A 22,744-nucleotide genomic window follows, 5' to 3' on the forward strand; every position below is an offset into this window, starting at 1 on the left:
CTCACACTCCCAGTCTCCCCCTCTCACACTCCCAGTCTCCCCTCTCACACTCCCAGTCTCCCCCTCTCACACTCCCAGTCTCCCCCTCTCACACTCCCAGTCTCCCCCTCTCACACTCCCCAGTCTCTCTCTCTCACACTCCCAGTCTCTCTCTCTCTCTCTCACACACACTCCCAGTCTCTCTCTCTCTCTCACACTCCCAGTCTCTCTCTCTCACACTCCCGGTCTCTCTCTCTCTCACACTCCCAATCTCTCTCTCTCTCACACACACACTCCCAGTCTCTCTCTCTCTCACTCACACTCCCAGTCTCTCTCTCTCTCTCTCTCACACTTCCCAGTCTCTCTCTCTCACACTCCCAGTCTCTCTCTCTCACACTCCCAGTCTCTCTCTCTCTCTCTCACACTCCCAGTCTCTCTCTCTCTCTCTCACACTCCCAATCTCTCTCTCACACACACACTCCCAGTCTCTCTCTCTCTCTCTCTCTCTCTCTCTCACACACTCCCAGTCTCTCTCTCTCTCACACTCCCAGTCTCTCTCTCTCTCACACTCCCAGTCTCTCTCTCTCTCACACTCCCAGTCTCTCTCTCTCTCACACTCCCAGTCTCTCTCTCTCTCACACTCCCAGTCTCTCTCTCTCTCACACTCCCAGTCTTTCTCTCTCACATTCCCAGTCTCTCTCTCTCTCTCACACACTCCCAGTCTCTCTCTCTCTCACACACACACTCCCAGTCTCTCTCTCTCTCTCTCACTCCCAGTCTCTCTCTCTCTCGGGATATGGAGAAAAGGCAGGAACAGGGTACTGAATTTGGATGATCAGCCATGATCTCATTAAATGGCAGAGCAGGCTCAAGGGGCCGAATGGCCTACTCCTGCTCCTACCTTCTATGTTTCTATGATGGGGGAGGGGGCCTGCGATCGAGGGAGTGGGGGGGGGGGCCTGCGATCCGGGGGGGGGGGGGGGGGGTGGGGGGGGAGAGGGGGGGGGCAGGGGGCGGAGGATGCCTGCAATCGGAGGGGGGGGGGCTGCGAGGCTGCGATCGGGGGAGGGGCCTGCGATCAAGGGGGGGGGGGGCGCTGCAATCGGGGGCAGGCTGGTGGCAAAGGCTCCCTTGAGGGACTTGGGGGAGCACGCTTGCTCCTCTTGGCCCACAAGGAGTGCTAAAAGAGCCAACTATCTTGTGGAACTGGCAGCTCTCACCTCCGTTTCACTGCTGAGTTTTTGACCCCCAGGAAACCCATGGAGCAGCTGTTAAATTCAAATCAGGCTCCTAATCGCACTGTAGGAGTCCAATTTCAATATGTGCATAAGCGTCCCGCCTATCCACGATCGACACTTGGACATCCCGATAGGCACATGCGTGGCGTGTCGCGTTCCCCAACACCCCTCTCCCGCCCATTGTGGGTGGGGGGGGGGGGTGGGGGGTGGTGGTTAATATCGAGGCCATTAGGTTTGCAACAGTAACATCCACATTAGAGCACAGATATGATTTAGCTTTTGATATCATATATAATGCTTATGGCTCCCAAACAGTAAACAATAAGCCCTTCACTAAAACTCAGAATTAAGGATTATTGACCTTCCAGTTTGCCTGGGTCAGAATCCAAATAAACCAGTAGAAATTACAACAGAATTGTCCCACCAATTCCAAACTTCTGTCAGAAGCTCGTTCTCACATTCAGTGGTTTAACCAGATTTACAAAAAGTAAATGCAAATACTTTTACATAGCTTGCTTAAATGTTGCTCAACTTCAAAGAAGCATTTTCTTACAGCCCCGGAATGATTTCTGAACACAGTTAAATTACAATATTGTACCTGAATTGTCCTCCACCAAGACTATCTCCTGTGAAGAGACTATTTCTGGCATCTCGCAGGTTTTCTCGCAATTTCTTATCCAATTTCTAAAAATAAATTGGAGTTATTTTGAATTGCAGAAATGTCTATATATAGCTGAAAGTAAGGAAATCATTGCAAAACTCTTAGATATGACAGCTCATATAGTCTGTTGTACATAGAAATAAGGATGTAAATTTCAAATTATATATTGGATCATGAAGTATGTATTTGCACAATAAGCTTGAATATTTGATTTCCTAACCAATTCCCTTAAAAACCTAAAAAATTATACTGAGATTTTCAGATAGATAAAGCAAAACTTTCCTCCATAATACCACAAAACTGAGTGGGGCTTAAATTTAGGAGCACCCATTTTCAGGAGCCCACCCCCGTGCAGGGTTAATAACTTGTGCACAAATGGTGAGGTCCGAGGAGCCCTGGATATTGGGCTTCAGAACTCATTACAATGAGGATGACACTGCGGGAGGAGCAAGCACAGCGGCCCATAGGCAAGTGACTGGACTTGGGATCGGGGGGGCATGTCGGAGGAAGCATCCGGGGGCGGGGGGGGGGGGGGGGGTGGTGGGGGAAGAGAGGTTGTAGAAAGGATCCCTGGGGGGGTTGAAGGAGGCATCGGGTGGTGGGGGGGGGGGGGGGGGGTGGTCGGAGGGGGTCAGAGGCTTTGTTTCCTTACCTATTGTTTTTATTGATGTGATGATTAGTGTTGGTTTTCCCTCAGCGGAGCAAACCAATGTTGCAGCAGGGACCTGAAGCAGGCATCAGGCCCTTTATTTGCTTATGCAAAAGGCACAACACCTGCTTCAGGAAAGGGTAAAGGACACCTTTTGTTTATCCTTACCCAATATGGGGACTTCGGAGGCAGTGTAACACCTGAAAAATGGGTGCTGCCTGGCCCAATTTGATCCACATTAGTATGAAATTTCATTAAAAATTGTCAAAACTGGTTTATTTATTGAGTATGTTACAAATCCTCAGACTGATCCATGAACTATTTCAATATCGCTTACTTTTCAAAGCAAGTCAGACTTTGGTGAGTAAAATCATGTTGGGTTTAAATCAAATGACACATTCCTGAATTACTGAGGCCCTACACTCTGGAATTTCCACACTAAACTTCTCTGCCTCTTTTTTTAAATATTCATTCATGGAATGTGGGCATCGCTGACAAGGCCAGCATTTATTGCCCATCCCGAATTGCTCGAGAAGGTGGTGGTGAGCCGTCTTTTTGAACGGGTGCAGTCCGTGTGGTGAAGCTACTCCCATAGTGCTGTTAGGTAGGGAGTTCCAGGATTTTGACCCAGCGATAATGAAGGAACAGCGATATATTTCCAAGTCAGGATGGTGCGTGACTTGGAGGGGAACTTGGAGGTGGTGGTGTTCCCATGCGCCTGTTGCCCTTGTCCTTCTAGGCGGTAGAAGCTGCGGGTTTGGGAGGTGCCGCCGAAGAAGCCTTGGCGAGTTGCTGCAGTGCATCTTGTAGATGGTTCAAACTGCAGCCACGGTACACCGGTGGTGGAAGGAGTGAATGGTTAAGGTGGTGGATGGGGTGCCAATCAAGTGGGCTGCTTTGTCCTGGATGGTACCGATCTTCTTGAGTGTTGTTGGAGCTGCACTCATCCAGGCAAGAGGAGAGTATTCCATCACACTCCTGACATGTGCCTTGCAGATGGTGGAAAGTCTTTGGGGAGTCAGGAGGTGAGACACTCGCCGCAGAATACCCAGCCTCTGACCTGCTCTTGTAGCCACAGTATTTATGTGGCTAGTCCAGTTAAGTTTCTGGTCAATGGTGACCCACAGGATGTTGATGGTGGGGGATTCGATGATCATAATGCCGTTGAATGTCAAGGGGCAGTGGTTAGAGATAGTCATTGCTTGGCACTTGTGTGGCGCAAATGTTACTTGCACCTTATTAGCCCAAGCCTAAAAGTCGTCCAGGTCTTTTTGTATCCAGGTATGGACTGCTTCATTATCTGAGGAGTTGCGAATGGAACTGAACACGCTGCAATCATAACAACATAAGAAAGAAGAGGAGGAGGCCATTCGGCCCCTTGAGCCTGCTCTGCCATTCAATAAGATCATGGCTCATTTGATCTTGGCCTCAACTCCACATTTCTGCCTGTTCCCCATAATTCTATGGTGTGGAGATGCCAGAGTTGGACTGGGGTGGACAAATGTAAGAAGTCACACAACACCAGGTTATAGTCCAACAGCTTTATTTGAAATCACAAGCTTTCGGAGCGTTGCTCCTTCTTCAGGTGAAGTGGAGAAATGCATAAAGACACAGCTTATATAGTCAGAGAATAATGTCAGATGTTTACAGGTAACCTTTCCAACTGCCATTTATCACACCTCGGCAGAGAGATAATCACAGCAGTCAAAGGTGTGAATGGTGTCCAAACAGGTCAGTCAGGGAAACATTACATCAAAGAACAGTGAGGTGGGGTCACAAGGGGTCAAATATTGCAGATGCTGGGGTCTGTATGAAAAACAAAAAAAGACAAAAAACATTTTTTTGGCTGGAAATCACAGCAGGTCCGGCCGCATCTGTGTAGAGAGAACAAGCCAATGTCGACTCGAGTCTGGATGACCCTGCATCAGGTGGGGTTACATGTAGCGTGACATGAACCCAAGATCTCGGTTGAGGCCGTCCTCATGGGTGCGGATCTTTGATGTAATGTTTCCCTGACTGACCTGTTTGGACACCATCCACACCTTTGACTGCTGTGATTATCTCTCTGCCGAGGTGTGATAAATGGCAGTTGGAAAGGTTACCTGTAAACATCTGACATGATTCTCTGACTATATAAGCTGTGTCTTTATGCATTTCTCCACTTCACCTGAAGAAGGAGCAGCGCTCCGAAAGCTTGTGATTTCAAATAAAGCTGTTGGACTATAACCTGGTGTTGTGTGACTGCTTACATTTGCCCATAACTCTAGACTCCCCTGTAGTTCAAAAATCTGTCTATCTCAGCCTTGAATATATTCAATGACTGAGCCTCCAGAGCTCTCTGGGGTAGAGAATTCCAAAGATTCATGACCCTCAGAGAGAAGAAATTCCTCATCTCCATCTTAAATTGGCGACCCCTTATTCAGAAATTATGCCCCATAGTTCTAGATTCCCTAACGAGGGGAAACATCTACTCAGCATCTAACCAGTCAAGCCCAAGTATCTTATATGTTTAAATAAGATCACACCTCATTCTTCTAAACTCCAATCAGTATAGGCCCAACCTGCTCAACCTTTCCTCATAAGACAACCCCTTTATCCCAGGAATCAACCTAGTGTACCTTCTCTGAACTGCCTCCAATGCAAGTATATCTCTCCTTAAATAAGGAGACCAAAACGGTACACAGTACTCCAGGTGCGGTCTCACCAACGCCCTGTACAGTTGCATTGCGACTCTGGGGGGAGCTCTTCAGCCACTGGGAGAAGGCGATTGAGGAGGATTCTTGCGATGACTTTCCCTGTGGCAGACAACAGGGAGACTCCTCTAATTACCGCAATTGGACTTGTCACCTTTCTTGAAGATGGTCACGATTACGGCGATTCCGAGAGCCCCTGGCATGCGCTCCTCCTGCCAAATAAGAGAAATGTATTTGCGCCAGTAGTGCTTCTCCGCCATGTTTTAGCGCCTCGGCGGGGATTCCATCTGCTCGCGAGGCCTTGTTGTTCTTCAGTTATCGGATGGCCTTTTCAACCTCATGCCGGGCTGGGGTTGTGCTGAGGTGGTGGCGGGTAGCATGCTGTAGGATGGAGTTGAGGACACTCGCGTCGAAGACAGAGTCTCAGTTAAGGAGATCTTCGAAGTGCTCCTTCCAGCAGGCACTGACTGCCTCTGTCCTTGATAAGTACCTCTCCGTTCTTGGCCCGTAGTTGGGTAGGACCTTGGGTGCTTGGGCCATAGGTGGTCTTGACTGCGCTTAAGAATCCATGCACATTGTGGTTGTCGGCTAGCTGCTGGATCTCCTGCGGATTGCGCCCACTAAGGGGCACAATGGACATGATCTTCACCGTGCATCAACAAGAGAAATGCAGGAAACAACACCAACCGCTGTACATGGCCTTCTTTGACCTCACAAGGGCCTTCGACACCATCAACCGTGAGGGATTATGCAGTGTCCTCCTCAAATTCGGTTGCCCTCAAAAGTTTGTCACCATCCTCTGCCTGCTTCACAACATGCAAGCCATGATCCTGACCAACGGTTCCACCACAGACCCAATTCACGTACAGACCGGGATCAAGCAAGGCTGTGTCATCGCACCAACGCTCTTCTCGATCTTCCTAGCTGCAATGCTCCATCTTATCCTCAGTAAGCTCCCCGCTGGAGTGGAGCTAATCTACAGAACAAACGGGAAACTGTTCAATCTCCATCGCCTCCAGTCCAGATCCAAGGTCATCCCATCCTCGGTCATCGAATTACAGTATGCAGATGACGCTTGCGTCTGTGCACACTCGGAGTACGAACTCCAAACCATCGTCAACACCTTCACCGAAGAGTACGAGAGCATGGGCCTTACACTAAACATCCGTAAGACAAAGGTCCTCTACCAATCTGACCCCGCCACACAGTACTGCTCCCCGATTATCAAAATCCATGACGAGGCCTTGGACAACGTGGACCACTTTCCATACCTCAGGAGCCTACTGTCAACAAGGGCAGACATTTCTTGATATCACGTGGAGTGAATCGAATTGGCTGAAGACTGGCTTGCGATGCTGGGGACCTCAGGAGGAGGCAGAGATGGATCATCCACTCGGCACATCTGACTGAAGATGGTTGCAAACACTTCAGCCTTGTCTTTTGCACTTGTGTACTGGGCTCCGCCATCACGGAGGATGGGGATGTTCATGGAGCCTCCTCCTCCTGTTATTTAATTGCCCACCACCATTCACGACTGGATGTGGCAGGACTACAGAACTTTGATCTGATCTGTTGATTGTGGGATCGCTTAGCTCTGTCTATAGCATACTGCTTCCGCTGTTTAGCATGCATGTAGTCCTGTGTTGGAGCTTCCCCAGGTTGGCACCTCATTTTTAGGTATGCCTAGTGCTGCTGCTGGCATGCTCTTCTACACTCCTCATTGAACCAGGGTTGATCCACCTCTCTCTCTCCTCCTTTAAGATGCTCCTTACAATCTACCACTTTGGCCAAGCTTTTGGTCACTTGTCCTAATGTCTGCTTCTTTGGCTCAGTGTCAATTTTTGTCCGATTACATCCGGTGCAGTGCCTTGGGACTTTTTACTACGTTACAGCTACTATATAAATGCAAGTTGTTGTTGCTACTGTTACTGCATAAGCCAGCATTCGACCCTGGCCAGCATGCTTCCTTTCAAAACTAAGAGTTTGCGATCAGTGGTATCCCCCCTTATCAGGTTTGTTAACTTAATATTCACGGAAGTGAGGTTTCTTTTCTGTGAATTTTGCATTCAAGTTGAGGGCATTAGTGGTGGCAAAAGAACATTTTCTATTTCGGCATCAGCTGTCAACTTTGAACACTCCCAGGTCATAAAACTCCCTGCTTTTCCTTGAATAGTGAAATGGGATATTTAAACATCTACATAAGCAGGCAAATGGGACTGTAGTTTAACAGCTCATCCAACATCGCAGTACTCTCAAACCCTTCAGACTCGGGTGAGAATACTACCAACTGAACCAACCACACATTAATTAAATTGATTTGCTTTACTGACTGATTGGAAACAAGACTTAACACCAGCCGATGTCACTTTTTTATAAATGATAGTTACATATGTGCAACCTTTTGGATGGTATATCACGTATAGTTTTCTAAAAAAAAAAATACATTTTCTATCATGTAAATTGAAGGACATTAAAATGCATTGCCTACCACTGCTACCATGTCAGCTGCATTTCCTCGAGGGCATCGTATAATAGGAACAGCACCTAATGTAAAGAAGATAATCAGACTACAAGACGTAAAAGTTGCAAAATTTATTTATTTACTTTTAAATACGAGGCTGACATTTCTTTGCTTTTGTTATCTTTCTTCCTGTGCTTCACACCACTCACCATCAACTCAAGCTTTTCCCAATACCACTCTGAACTGGACAGTAGAAGTTGTGTAAGTGCAGTCTGACGGTTCCCTCTGTGGAGAACCACCTCACCTCTGCTTGGCTTCTCTCCACAATGCTGTCCATGAGATCTGAAACTCAATGGATGTGGACTGTGGAGGTGCAGTCATACATCACATCCGACCACTCGGTGACGCAGAATACTGATGTCCCAACTGGGCAACCCAAATTAGTCTTTAGCGATACATTTTGTAGCGTTTTACTTGTATTCTGTAAATTTGGCACACTCAGTTAATCTCAATTAACGTAGTAAAAGATTTACTGCTCCTCCAACTTTTGAAATACTAGTTCCTGCAAATAATATTCATTAAAATAACAGAATTTTTGGTACCTTTCTTAATACCTCATTTTATAAGCCAATATTTAAGAAATGCATAAAAGCAGAACATTTTCTTTAAACCATTTGACATGTTACTCCAGTCTTAAAAGGGCTCACAGCAACATATGTAGGGATTTACTGCACTGTACTTACCCATCGTAACAAAAAAGCAGAAGAGGCTGTCCACCAGGGTGTCCATAATGATCTCCATTTCAGTATCAGTGATATCAGGTCTATTGATTGCTGAAACAAGATGTACAATTATACGAAGTAATATTTAAAAAAAGTTAAAGCATGTGCAAAGTTTAGATATCTCGGAAGGCAGGGAGGAGAGAGGACTAGAGGAGGAGGAAGGGGAAAGCAGGACAGGGAAGGTGATTGGCAATAGAGGATGAGGATTATAGTGGATCAGGGTGCCTTTAAAAAACTAAAGACACACTGGAAGAGGCCAAACAGGTACCGGGGAGTGCGCTGGAGGTGCAACATTAGGAGCTGACTGGGCGGGCCATAATGAGACCGGAGAAAGCGTCAATAACTGGGCAATGGTGCGCTATTGGTCCGGCTGCTTTGGGAAGTGCATTTGATTTTTTTCTCAAGCAGAGGCAAGGACTAATCCTTTCCAGATATATTTAAATTAAAGTTTGTTTCAGAGTAACAAATGTTTTTCGTTCATCCTAACAATAATGAATTCTGATAAAGGCTAAGAGATTACTATTCTGCTAATGTCTTTGTAGTGCAATTGCATGCTGTCAGGGCCAACAAATAGTACCAGTTATGGGTTTTGTAGTTAGTCACGTGACAGATCTTTTAAAATTGTAAAGACCTATTACAATATTACCTACAGGTGTAACTTTATCGAAATGTTGACACTTTTAAAACGGATTTTGCTAGAGACAGTGCCTGACAGGAATTTTCAATGCATTTTGCATTGGAATATTGCAACCCATTCATTGTTTTTAATATATAACAGACGTGCATCCCAATGGGAAAAATAAGAACATAAGAAATAAGAGCAGGAGTAGGCCATATGACCCCTCGAGCCTACTCCGCCATTCAATATGATCATGGCTAATCATCGACCTCAACTCCACTTTCCCGCCCTAAATCTCTTCGTTTTAGGCTACCCAGTGGAGCATCTTACAGTAACTCTTTCTTTCAGGGACAGATAGATAAAATAATTTTTTTAATGTGCGCCTTTCACAGACCAACTCTAATGCATCATTGGCTCATCTGCAGAGACGCCCAGAGTCTGGATCAGCCCATCCTCACAGCTGAAGGAAATACACAACTTTTCATTTTTTCTACAACTATATCTTACTCCAAGAATGATTTATGTAGCTTGTGCGTTTGATATTTTGAACTATCGAAAACTAGCTCGAGTCTTAATGAGCAATTTTTGCGAAAACATTTTTGATGCACACATCAATTATAGAAATAATAAGTAAGAAATTAGAGTCAATACCATGATATGAGATAAGCTCTTTGTTCTGGTTGCACAACACAAACATGTCATCTTCCAAAGTGATAAAGTTTAGATACTGATCAAATACCTGCAAAAATAAGCATAGCAAAATTGGAAGCAAGATCAGAATACGATTTCAACTCTGCATAATGTTATGTAAATGCTAAATTTGTTAATGATTCACTGACATTAGCACAATCAATATGCTGAAACTGAAACTATAGCTTGCTACGTTCACTTTTAATCTGAATGTTTTAGTCAGATTATCCCAACAATTCATAGACTGGGGTTTTGGTTTCAAGGTCTTATTTTTAGGTCTGACAACAACATTAGGAATGGTAGCAATCCAGAGGCCTGGACAAATGATCTGGTGAAAGGAGTTCAAATCTGACCACAGCATCTATGGAATTTAAATTCAGTTAATCTTTAGCATGAAACTACTGGATTATTGGGTTCACTAATGTCCTTTAGGGAAGGAAATCTGCCGCCCTTACCTGGTCTGACCTATATACCTGGTTGACCCTTAACTGCTCTCTGGAATGCCTAGCAAGTCACTCAGTTGTATCAAACCACTATCCAAAACAATAAGAATAAAACCAGACAGACCACCTGGCATCGACCTAGGCACCGGATTCGGCCACGGCAAAGGCACATCCAGCCCAGTCAACTCTGCAAAGTTCTCCTTGTGCCAAAATTGGGAGGGCTGTCCCACAGACTAGTCAAACAACAGCCTGACAGTCATACTCACAGAATCCTACATTTCAGACAACGTCCCAGACTCCTCCATCTATCCCTGGGTATGTTCTGTACCACCAGCAGGACAGACCCACCAGAGGTGGCGGCATGGTGGTATACAGTCAGGAGGGAGTGGCCCCGGGAGTCCTCAACATTGACTCCGGACCCCATGAAGTCTCTTGGCATCAGGTCAATCATGGGCAAGGAAACATCCTGCTGATTCCCATCTACCGCCATCCCTCAGCTCCTCCATATCGAACACCACTTGGAAGAAGCAGAGGATAGCAAGAGCACAGAATGTACTCTGGGTGGGGGACTTCAGTGTCCATCAACAGTGGCGCGGTAGCACCACTACTGACCGAGTCCTGAAGGACATAGCTGCCAGACTGGGCCTGCGGCAGATGGTGAGAACACCAACACAAGGGAAAAACCTACTTGCCCTCACCAATCTACCCATCACAGTAGGAGTGACCACCGCACAATCATTGTGGAGATGAAGTCCCATCTTCACACCGAGGACACCCTCCATCGTGTTGTGTGGCACTGCCACCTTGCCGAATGGGATAGATTCAAAACAGATCTAACAGCTCAAAACTGGGCAACCATGAGGTGCTGTGGGCCAGCAACAGAATTGTATTCAACCACAATCTGTAACCTCATGGCCCGGCATATCCCTCACTCTACCATTACTATCAAGCCAGGGGATCAACTCTGGTTCAATGAGGAGTGTAGAAGAGCATACCAGGAGCAGCACCAGGCATATCTAAAAATGAGGTGTCAACCTGGGGAAGCTCCAACACAGAACTACATGCATGCTAATCAGCAGAAGCAGCAAGCTATAGACAGAGTTAAGCAATCCAACACTTAAAACGGATCAGGTCAAAGCTCTGCGGTCCTGCCACATCCAGCCGTGAATGGTGGTGGACAGTTAAACAACTAATGGGAGGAGGAGGCTCCATGAATATCCCCATCCTCAATGATGGTGGAGCCTAGCACGCAAGTGCAAAAGACAAGGCTGAAGCGTTTGCAACCATCTTCAGTCAGATGTGCCGAGTGGATGATCCATCTCTGCCTCCTCCTGGGTCCCCACCATCACAAGCCAGTCTTCAGCCAATTCGATTCACTCCACGTGATATCAAGAAATGGCTGAGCACACGGGATACAGCAAAGGCTATGGGCCCAACAGCATCTCGGCTGTAGTGTTGAAGATTTGTGCTCCAGAACTAGTCACATCTCTAGCTAAACTGTTCTAGTACAGCTACAACACTGGCATCTACCCGAGAAAGTGGAAAATTGCCCAGTTATGTCCTGTCCACAAAAAGCAGGACAAATCCAATCCGGCCAATTACCTCCCCATCAGCCTACTCTCAATCATCAGCAAAGTAATGGAAGGTGTCGTCAACAGTGCTATTAAGCGGCACTTACCCACCAATAACCTGCTCACCAATGCTCAGTTTGGGCTCTCCCAGGACCACTCAACTCCAGACCTCATTACAGGCTTGGTCCAAACATGGACAAAAGAGCTGAATTCCAGAAGTGAGGCGAGAGTGACTGCCCTTGACATCAAGGCAGCATTTGACAGAGTGTGACATCAAGGAGCCCTAGTAAAAATGAAGTCAATGAGAATCGGGGGGAAAATTCTCCGCTGGTTGGAGTCATACCTAACACAAAGGAAGATGGTTGCGGTTGTTGGAGGTCAATCATCACAGCCCCGGGACATCGTTGCAGGAGTTTCTCAGGGCAGTATCCTAGGCCCAACCATCTTCAGATGCTTTATCAATGACCTTCCCTCCGTCATAAGGCCAGAAATGGGGATGTTCGCTGATGATTGTACAGTGTTCAGTTCCATTCGCAACTCCTAGGATAATGAAGCGGTCCATGCCCACATGCAGCAAGACCTGAACGACGCTCAGGCTTGGACTTGTAAGTGGCAAGTTATAGTCGCGCCACACAAGTGCCAGGCAATGACCATCTCCAACAAGAGAGTCTAGCCACCTCCCATTGACATTCAACGGGATTACCATCGCTGAATCCCCCACCATCAACATCCTGGGGGCTCACCATTAACCAGACATAAATACTGTGGCTACCAAAGCAGGTCAGAGGCTAGGTATTCTGCGTCAAGTGTCTCACATCCTGACTCCCCAAAGCCTTTCCACCATCTACAAGGCACAAGTCAGGAGTGTGATGAAATACTCTCCACTTGCCTGGATGAGCACAACATTCAAGAAATTCGACACCATCCAGAACAAAGCAGCCCACTATCCACCACCCTAGCATTCACGCCCTCCACCACCGGCGCACTATGGCTACAGTGTGTACCATCTACAAGATGCACTGCAGCAACTCACTAAGTCTTCTTCGACAGCACCTCCCAAATTCGCAACCTCTACCACCTAGCAGGACAAGGGCAGCAGGCACATGGGAACACCACCACCTGCAAGTTCCCCTCCAAGTCACACAAGATCCTGACTTGGAAACATAAGGTCGTTCCTTCATTATCGCTGAGTCAAAATCCTGGAGCTCCCTCCCTATCACTGTGGGAGCACCTTCACCTCACAACTGCAGCCATTCAAGGCGGCAGCTCTCACCACTACCTTCTCAAGGGCAATTAGGGATGGGCAATAAATGCTGGCCATACCAACGACGACCACATCCCATGAATGATTTTTTTTTTTAATTGCATTTCCAAGTGTAGAGCATAATCAGATTCTGAAACTGCACATCTCCATCTTTGAGCATCATACAACAGAAGGTATTGTCAATATCTTAAATGCATACAAGCTAAATGAGGAAAAGTGCATAATTTGAAAAATCTGTGTGTAATTAAGTGTCATTATGAATGGCATCACATTTAACTTCTAAGAATATTTTTACCTTGAAAAATTATTGGAGGACTCAGTTCCAAGCACAATTGTTATTAACATATGTCACACTATAGAATCTTAATGAGCACTATCACTACTTTCAACTGCACTGGAACCAAGCCACAAAAGGAATGCTATGCACCAGTACCCATTTTTTAAGCCTCTTTACCCAGTTAACATCAAATTCATTTTTAATATATAGGCTATGTAAAGTACATTATAAAGACTCATGATGCAACTTATATTCTACTCCACAATGCTGACCATATTTCACTTGCAACTTTATCACTTGTGTTAATCCTCATCAGATATAAATGATATCCTACTAGGTTTTCATAATATTTACCCTATATATAAAATTAATGGCCTTTCTTTCATCAAGTCACTTAATCATATGGTATGGGCTTGACCATTCAGTGCCAACCATTACACATCCTCATCTGGTGGGGAGTCCAGAACAAGGAGGCCTAACATTAAAATTAGAGCTAGGCCCTTCAGGGGTGATGTCAGGAAGCACTTCTTCACAGAAAGAATAGCGGAAATCTGGAATTCTCTTCCCTAAAAAGCTGTTGAGGCTAGGTCAATTGAAAATGTCAAAATCGAGATAGATTGTTAGAGAAGGGTATTAGGATTAGGGAAGAATCAAATTGCCAGACTCATGAAACAGTCTGATTTCTGTCTTCTACATTCCTTGTAGCATTTCCAGATTGCTTCACTTCCAAAACTCTTGTGAACTCCCCCATACCAAAACAGATTTCAATATTTACTTGCTGGGCATCCCATTGCATGCCAGCATTTAATCAATAGATAGCAGAACTCATCAACAATGGCAGATGGTTCAGATAGGAACCATTTTGATGCAGATACACATCACTTAAGAGAAAGAGAAATGAAAAAGGAAATGCGCAAGTTTCAAACCGCAAAAGGAAAGTTAAAAAGCAGAAGGAAGGAGACGGTGGGTATTCTACAATTAGAGCCCCTTTATAAGCATTTGAACAACTATAAAGAAAAGTAAAAAGAAAAGTAGCATTAAAACACAAAATAGTACAACTTGTCCAAAAATGTGCGGGTTAGGTTGATTGACTATGATAAATTGACCCTTAGTGTTAGGGGGATTAAATACGTGGGGTTACGAGGATAGGGTGGGATATGTGTTGGTGTAGGGGTTACGGGGATCGGGTGGGATATGTGTCGGTGCAGGCTCGATGGGCCGAAATGGCCTCTATCTGCACTGTGGGGGTTTCTGTGATTTCTGTTTCTGTAATGCTATTACAATGGCACAATCTGTAAACTGGCAATTAATCCCATTTCCAGAGAACATGTTCATTCATCTATATTAATTAAGCCATCTTGCTCTGATTGAGGTGCTGCTTCCTTTCTTTTTTCGGAGGAAATATTTAACATTAGTCAGGCATTCACATACGTTAGTGATACCATGACGTCTGCTATCACAGTTTCCTTTAGAAGACAAGTCACCACCTGTACTAATTATCAGCCAAATTCAAGTCTGGCTGCAGATGTGGGTGTGCGATTACCAGCCGGCACGTAACAGCATCTTGGCAACCTGGCCTGACTGGTATTCCTCCATAGGTCCTCCTCCTCTTGTAATATGGAGGATACCCATTGGCACCAGTTATGATGCTAGGAGCAAAAGAACAATTTACAATTGGCACAATAGTTCATGAGAACTTAAGTGCCAACAGGGGTAGGGGCAAAAAAAAGAAAAATCGTTAATAAATAGCCAAACTACACTTACCTTATTATTGGATTGGTTCTATACGTACTGCTAACAAAGGGCAGCCAAGAGTGGAAATGCCCCAGCAAATTAATTTATTTTCTGATATAAAGAGCACCTTACAAGTGGTACATTTAAGCCCAAATAAATAATTTTATTACTTCCACAATGAAGTCATAAAATAGAAACAGCTTTGTGTGATCATATCAATCAACGTGACTAATTTGCACAAATATCTTACATAATTAAATTAAAAATTTAAACTTGCTAAAGATTGAGCATATTTCAATTGTAGGCAGCAAATCAACTGTTTCAATTACTATATTCTAATCCTAGTTTTCTATCCATTAAATATTCTTAAAATTTGTATTTGCGTTGAGTTAAGTGATCACAAACTGATTACACTTAACAAATTGCCATGGAGACACAACCACGTATGTCGTTTGTGTGCATGAAAGAAACAGTTATCATTTTGATTGGCAGCACATGCTTGGACCTACTTAAGCAAATTTTAACAGATCAGGACCACAGAAGATCAACAGTGCTGCAAGGATGCACTTAAATCTTACGATTTATAGCTAAACATCTAGCAAACAGCTTCCAAATGGCAATTTTAAAAAGGCAAATTTAAATACCGACATCCATGAAATGAGACATCTCTATATTAAACTATTATGTATTGTTACTTCTTTAGACCCAGGAGAAAAACAAAAGAAATTAAAAGATCAGAACAAAGCATCAGTTCCTGAGCTAATAAGACAATCTTACCTTGGCAACTTGGGCTACTGCATTAGTACTCAAAGCTGCACTAGCAATGTCTTCAAGCTTACTTCTTGAAATTGCCGAGATGAAGTTTAAGTAATAGGACTCATAAATCTGGTTCCGAAGATCCTACAAAAAGTTTAAATTTCATACAATTTAATATCTTGTCTTCAATCATAGGAACTAAACAGAAAAATATACATACAATATTTAATAACTAGGTAAATTCTCAACATCAGTTAAAGCTTTACATGCCAGATACCGTAAAAGCCACATTTATCATCTAAAAATCTGTTAATTACCTGGCATACCCGGTCAACATTTTCTTCTGTTGGCATTACAAAATATATTGCTGGGACATCTGGGATAGAATCTCGGTCAGTGTGCAACAGCCTAAAAAATTCAACTTCAATTCAAAATCAAAGTAAATACTGCACTATATATACTAAATACATCAATACAGAGAAATGCATATTTTCTTCAAATACAAGTACTCTTGAAAATTTATTTATAAAATTTTAGTTAAACAAAATTTATGGTTTGTTTTCTGACAACTCACTGGATTATACACATGACAACAAATATTAAACAGGCTTTCTACAGCACTTGTTCTAGACACTATTGTAGTTGGTCAAATATGACAACAGTACGCAGCAACTGTACAGAGCTCATGTACAGCACTGTGACTCAAAAATTCAATCCCAAGATTAGAAAGATGCCATAGGCAGTTTTAATACTCGAGTTGCATCTTGTTGACAAAACCAGAAACTCAAAACAAACAACTTTCTGACTGGTGTCAGATTTTCATTTTAATCAATTTAAAGGGAATCTTCAACATGTCTACTATTTTTAACGTTACAATCCTGTATTCCAAAGCAAGTTAAAACTTCAAATGGGAGCGACTAGAACCAGTTTGATATAAACATGTTTTTGATATTCATAACATCTGTAAACATCATGTAGAATTGTACAAACATTTTTAAAAGTTTATTTTTAAATTGTTGAGACAAATGTAATTATTAATTCTGTTAGCTAAACAAATTGGTATAACAAGGACACTTGATGCAGCGTAAGCTTATTTAAAACATGCCCGAAAAAAGGGGAATTTCTTAAAACATGTTTTACTCTATCATTGGAACACATGTCCATCATGTTCTACTTTATACTTCAGAAGTTCAAGATTAAATTCATCTTACAGGTGCAAAGTGATGCCCATGTCTCTCAACTCTTTCACAGACAACAATGGTGAAATGATGTCCTGACCAAATCGATCATAAATCAGAATCTGCACAAGGAACAATTAGATTAGAAAAAGTAGAATTGTTGCTTATATACAAATTAGAGAGAGTGCTCACACAGTACTTTATTAATGTTAGTAATCCTTTCCTAAAAGTGCAACAAACTTAAAACACAATGAGCAATAAATACACTACAAATACATAATAAAACCCCCACAAACTTTCTTTTTGATATTAGCAGCATTAAAATTGTGTATTTTTGAAAACTTAACTAAGTTTAATAGAGAAAGAGGTTTCAGATTTTCAATGAGAACTAATTACTACACATAACGCAGTTTCCTTTATGCCTCTGTAAAAAATCACAGTAATCAGTTGGGAATACCATTTCTCCAACCCAAACACAGAGATGACATTAACAATGATCTGTTGCTTTTGTACAGTTGATTAAACCTTGTATGGTGAGAACATTGTATACATTCTGTTTGAAATCTATAGTGATCCAATCAGTTTTAAAATTATGCAGAAATATAACAAGTTGTACAAGTACAGTCCATTTTAATTAGATATGGCTATTATATTATTTGCTGCTAATATGCTTTGCATCTTCTGTTGTTGTCAATCTAATGATGACATGACTGGAGTTTCAAAATGCAACACTTTTAAAAACTTAGTTTAGAGCATTAGCAGGAAAGGTTATTTTTTGATTTGAGTACATTTGCTGGCAATCTAGATACACAGATCATTTCCTCACCTTCCATACTGGTTCTGTGGTGCTGTTTTTAACAGGAATGACATTGAAGTTTAACATCCGTTTTAAAGCAGCTGTGAAATAAAGGAAAATTGCCCATTGAATTTTAAATGCCACGACTAAATCTCAAAGAATTTGAATCACTTCTTACATTTCTACAGTATTTTTAATTGACCTAGTCATATTTTGAATAATTTATTACAATACATTTAAAACTTTCTTCCTTCTTAGGCAGTCCCTCTGAACTGAGGATGACTTGCTTCCACATTAAAAATGAGTTTGCAGGTGACTGAGGAGTCCAATGCAGGACCTACAGTCTCCGTCACAGGTGGGGCAGACGGTGGCTGAAGGGGCAGGTGGGTGGGGTGCTTGGGTTGATGTGCGTTCCTTGCGCTTGCTCCCGAAGAGACTCGGGGTGTTCGGCGCCTTCTCGGATGCTTCTCCTCTACTTTGTGCGGTCTTGGGCCAGGGATTCCCAGGTGTCGGTGGGGATGTTGCACTTTTTCCAAGGAGGCTTTGAGGGTGTCCTTGAAGTGTTTCCTCTGCTCACCTGGGGCTCTCTTGCTATGCTGGAGCTCCGAGTAGAGCGCTTGTTTTGGGAGTCTCGTTTCAGGCATGCGGACGATGTGACCCATCCATCGGAGCTGATCGAGCGTGGTCAAAGCTTTGATAAGTGCATAAACAGCAGAAATAATCAAAGTATTGACGCAGTTTGTTTTATGCTGAGAGTTGTCAGAGCATAGAATGCTTTGCCAAAGGGAATCGCTGAGGCAGAGACCAGAGCAAATTTGAAGGAAAATGTGGAAATATGTTTGAAGAGGAAGATAATACAGGGCTGCAGGGAGAGAAAAGGGTGGGGGTTGGGAGAGTTTTGAATTACTGTATCAGAGTCGGCAGAGACACAAATGGGCTGAATGGCCTATGATGTAAACTTCTATGGTTCTCTGATTCAAAAACAGAGCTCAGGAAGAAAGTTCCATTGCAACTTCTGGACCTTGTCCATGCTGAAGTAACAATATTCAAAGATCACAGTTCCCACAATTGTCACAAGTACTAAACAGAACTGCCTGTTCCATATTTAGGCTTTATTGCAGATATTTATATTGTTCTCAGCACCAAAGAACACTCCTGCAAAAATAAAAGAACCTCAGAACATCCCAAAGTGCTTCAGAGTTTAAGTAGTACTTTTGAACTGTAGTGAGTAATGTAGGCAAACACTTGAATCCACAATCTTCTAAACAAGAGGAAAAAGAGTGCTACCAGTGAGCCCATCTGACATCTTACTCAATACAAATTAAAGGCTGACTTTGTACATGCCAAAAAAATCCTTGTTACTATAATAGCTTACTAAATTGACACGAGTCCTCTTGCATTCGCCTTAACGTGGGAAAGCAGAAGAATAAACGCTTTATCAAGCAATGTTTTAAGCTACAAACTAAAGAATAGATGGTTTATTAAAAGTAGCAGATAAGCATTGGTCAGAATAAATACAGTAGTTTCCACTCTTTTTAAACAGATCTTCCAAACGACTCTCTGCTCAGGCACAGAAATAGCAAAGGACTCAACTTTGCTAACTACTCCTACCACCACGCCAGGACCGGCATCTGTACTGTAACTGTTATACACGAGAATTCATAACAGCTCAGGAGTTCCATGAGCTCTCTCCCCCTAAAGGCTGGGTCAATTGGAGTCTTCAAGACTCAGGTCAACAGATGTTTGTTAAGTAAGAGTATCAAGGGATATGGAGCAAAGGCGAGTAAATGGAGTCAAGATACAGATCAGCCATGGTCTAAGTGAATGGTGGAACAGGCTCGAGGGAATGACAGGCCTATTCCTGTTCCTGAGACCAACTCCAAACAAGCTGCAGTAGTGACACAAAAATCATTCCAGCCCCCTTCATTCTCAGAAAAATCAGAGGGTGATCAAAAGATAACCATCAGACATGTGAGCACAGCTATCCAGAAATAAAAGGATTCCTAAAGTACCAATCCATGACCAAGCAGAAGTTTGTCAGAAAGCACTTCGATCAACTAAAACACACGAGTAAATGAAGGTCATGTAGAGTCCTCACATTCGGTTGACCATTCACCAACCAAAACAAGTAAACAAGGTTGCAATTAGCACATCAAAAATACAAAGCGTATCATCTCATCACATCAAAGCCAGTTTATGGATTTCCTGGGCATCTTGTATATCCAGCTAGACTAGCAGTCGCAATAAGTCAAATTTAAAGTGTCTAGCCTCTTGCATAAATGGTGAAAGAAAATATAGACTTTATCATTTGAAATGTGATGAAACGCCTAATTCATTACACAGCCATCAGTATCACCCTTGGGTACTGAGAGAGCAATACATACGTACCAAGGCATGCTCTGGCAAGTACCTCTCCTACACTTTCAATCTACCACACTCCTATACACACAGATATCATACATCTTTGCATCATAGTATCAAAGTACACAATCCCTATTACATAGTATGCTGCCTTTAGTTAAGCGACTACCTCCTTAGTAGCCAACACAGTACTTTTAGGCCCGGAATTTGCGGTCAGCGGCGAAGCAAAGGCGTTCACCACTGGCCCCGAAGAAAGCTGCCCACAAAGATCTCGCAATCTCTGTGGCGAGAAGTTTGCCTTTTCTGACATGTAATTGATTGCAGCGCATTGTAGTGGGATTCCCTAGTGCGATCTGCTGTAACGTCAACAAGCTGTCTAAACAGCCAGTCACATTGCGGAATTCTCAGACAGGGAACCAGGAAATGAGAAGCTGCTTTTATCCAGACTTTTTAAAAATGTTAGAGAGCAAAACAAAGGTTGGGACTCTCACATGGGGATAGGGTGGAACCTTAAAAAAAAATTTTTTTTAATGTTTTTTCAAGTTCAAAGGAGAAATTTGACATGCCACAAAATTCAGGGACATAACGTTTTATCAGTCAATACGCTGTTAAAACCCCAGTTATGCCTAATCCAACAAGGCATGACATTTAATGGGGTATTCAACAGCGCTATTACTGCAGAAAAGCCCAAGTTTTTGTGAGTTTTCCCGATTGCACTGATTGCCGGCTTTTTTTTGGGGGGGGGGGGGGGGTGGTTGGGGGTAGGGGAATGGGTGGGTACCACAACGCAACCAGTGTCGGAGCAGTGAACGACTGACCGCAACTTCATGATTTCAACATTTAGATGCATGCATGCACGTGTTAAATCCTGAAGTTGTGGTCAGTTTCAAAGGGGTTAATAACGGCGAATGCCGTTAGTTCGCTGTTATTACCCACCGGAAATTTGGGGCCCTCATTTTCCATTCGATTTTGCACTTCTGTTGAACAATAAACAAAATGGTCAGTTTTCAAATAAACCTAGCCTGGGAGAATGCACTGCCTACTACCACATCGTCATTTAACTACTTTCAACTACATCAATTAGAATATTTTAATAGCCTTAGTCAAAATTCTTCAAAATCCAGGGCGGAGGAATCCATTATTACAGTAGTGTATATAACATCACTACAACCTACTCAGCTCACTAATCAAACTTCTGTATAATCAACAACAAATGTCTTTTGTAAATGATTCTACAGCTTTCTACTTAGTAATGTAAGATGTGACGAACGCCATTGGGAAGACATAGGCGCTGCAGGTGATGCGTAAAGCACAAGTATTTATTAGAAATGTAAAAAGTATCGGAATAATTATGGAACAACCTTATTCTTGATAACTGCCAACAAGCTCATCCTCTGTTGTATAAGGTAAATAAGGATGGTAATATTCAGACAGTATTGGCTTGCGGTACAAAGTAGGGCTGTGGATTGACAGATACGAATGAAAATACAATCATCAAATTGTACCCTGAAGACATGGATCCAGCACTTGTCAGTAGGAGTGGTTCACTGACACATGAAAAGTCAGACAATGAATATGAAGCAGCTGTTTAATACAGAATATTTGTTCATATTTGTAAAACCCACAACCTCTTCCACCTAGAAGGACGAGGGCAGCAGACGCATGGGAACACTACCACCTCCAAGTTCCCCTCCAAGTCACATACCATCCTGACGTGGAAGTATATCGCCAATCCTTCATCGTTGCTGGGTCAAAATCCTAGAACTCCCTCCCTAACAGCACCATGGGAGTACCTTCACCACACGGACTGCAGCGGTTCAAGAAGGTGACTCACCACCACCTTCTCAAAGGCAATTAGGGATGGGCAATAAAGGCTGGCCTTGCCAGCGACACCCACATCCCATAAATGAATTTTAAAAAACAGGAACTTGGAAGAAAACAGAGGCTGTGGGAGACATGCTATGAAGGGCAAATATTTTACATTAGAACCCCTTAAATATCACCTTTAACTTTGTGAAGAGAACAGTAACTATTTGCTCCTTATAGCTATCCTTTCTAAATCAGGACCGACAGCACGAAGTTCTGAAAAAAGCTCAAAAGCATTCTTGCATGCCAAACAGTATGAAATGTTAAGATCACAAATGTCACTAAATCAAAGTTTGATTGTAGTGTTATAGTCAAATAGCACAAACTAAACAATCCATACCAATGAGATATCAGAATATTCTCTTTCAGTTCAAACAAAGAAAACAGTATTCAGACCATTACCCATGAAGACCTAGTCTGTTCCTTTCAGTTGCACTTAAGCATAGGATTGATTGTTCAGTGTTGTGTTCAAGTCAACTTGTTGAGAAGATTGACAATTTTTTTCATGGGAAACTAGCCCAATAATTTCTCTCTTCCACTGTTCAAAGAATTCTTTGTTTTATACCCCACATATATTACAGCACAACCTCCAGGAGCTGCATTAGATTAGGATATTGTAAAAATGAGACATGCATTTATATAGCGCCTTTAATGGTAATAAAGAGATTCACTTAACAGAGCGGTTAGAAAGCATGCTTCAGAATCGCCGGTTCTATGTTGAACTAG

The 22,744-nt window shown here is 43.1% G+C and overlaps 1 protein-coding gene across 1 annotated transcript in view; it reads right to left on the reverse strand.

The window, feature by feature from the left end:
- The window catches only part of scfd1 (sec1 family domain containing 1), a 198,310-nt gene that overhangs the window by 169,872 nt on the left and 5,694 nt on the right, over positions 1-22,744 (reverse strand). The window contains exons 2-9 of the mRNA XM_086002316.1: positions 17,822-17,892; positions 17,029-17,117; positions 16,135-16,225; positions 15,839-15,961; positions 9,734-9,821; positions 8,425-8,514; positions 7,709-7,764; positions 1,806-1,901 (exon numbers count right to left, since the gene is read on the reverse strand). Of these exons, the coding sequence (XP_085858442.1) occupies positions 1,806-1,901; positions 7,709-7,764; positions 8,425-8,514; positions 9,734-9,821; positions 15,839-15,961; positions 16,135-16,225; positions 17,029-17,117; positions 17,822-17,892 (704 nt within the window). The remainder of the gene's footprint in view (positions 1-1,805; positions 1,902-7,708; positions 7,765-8,424; positions 8,515-9,733; positions 9,822-15,838; positions 15,962-16,134; positions 16,226-17,028; positions 17,118-17,821; positions 17,893-22,744) is intronic.

This window comes from Somniosus microcephalus, chromosome 12 (genome assembly GCF_052327205.1).
Source record: "Somniosus microcephalus isolate GS21.2 chromosome 12, FLI_Smic_1.0, whole genome shotgun sequence".
Taxonomy (NCBI): Eukaryota; Metazoa; Chordata; class Chondrichthyes; order Squaliformes; family Somniosidae; genus Somniosus; species Somniosus microcephalus.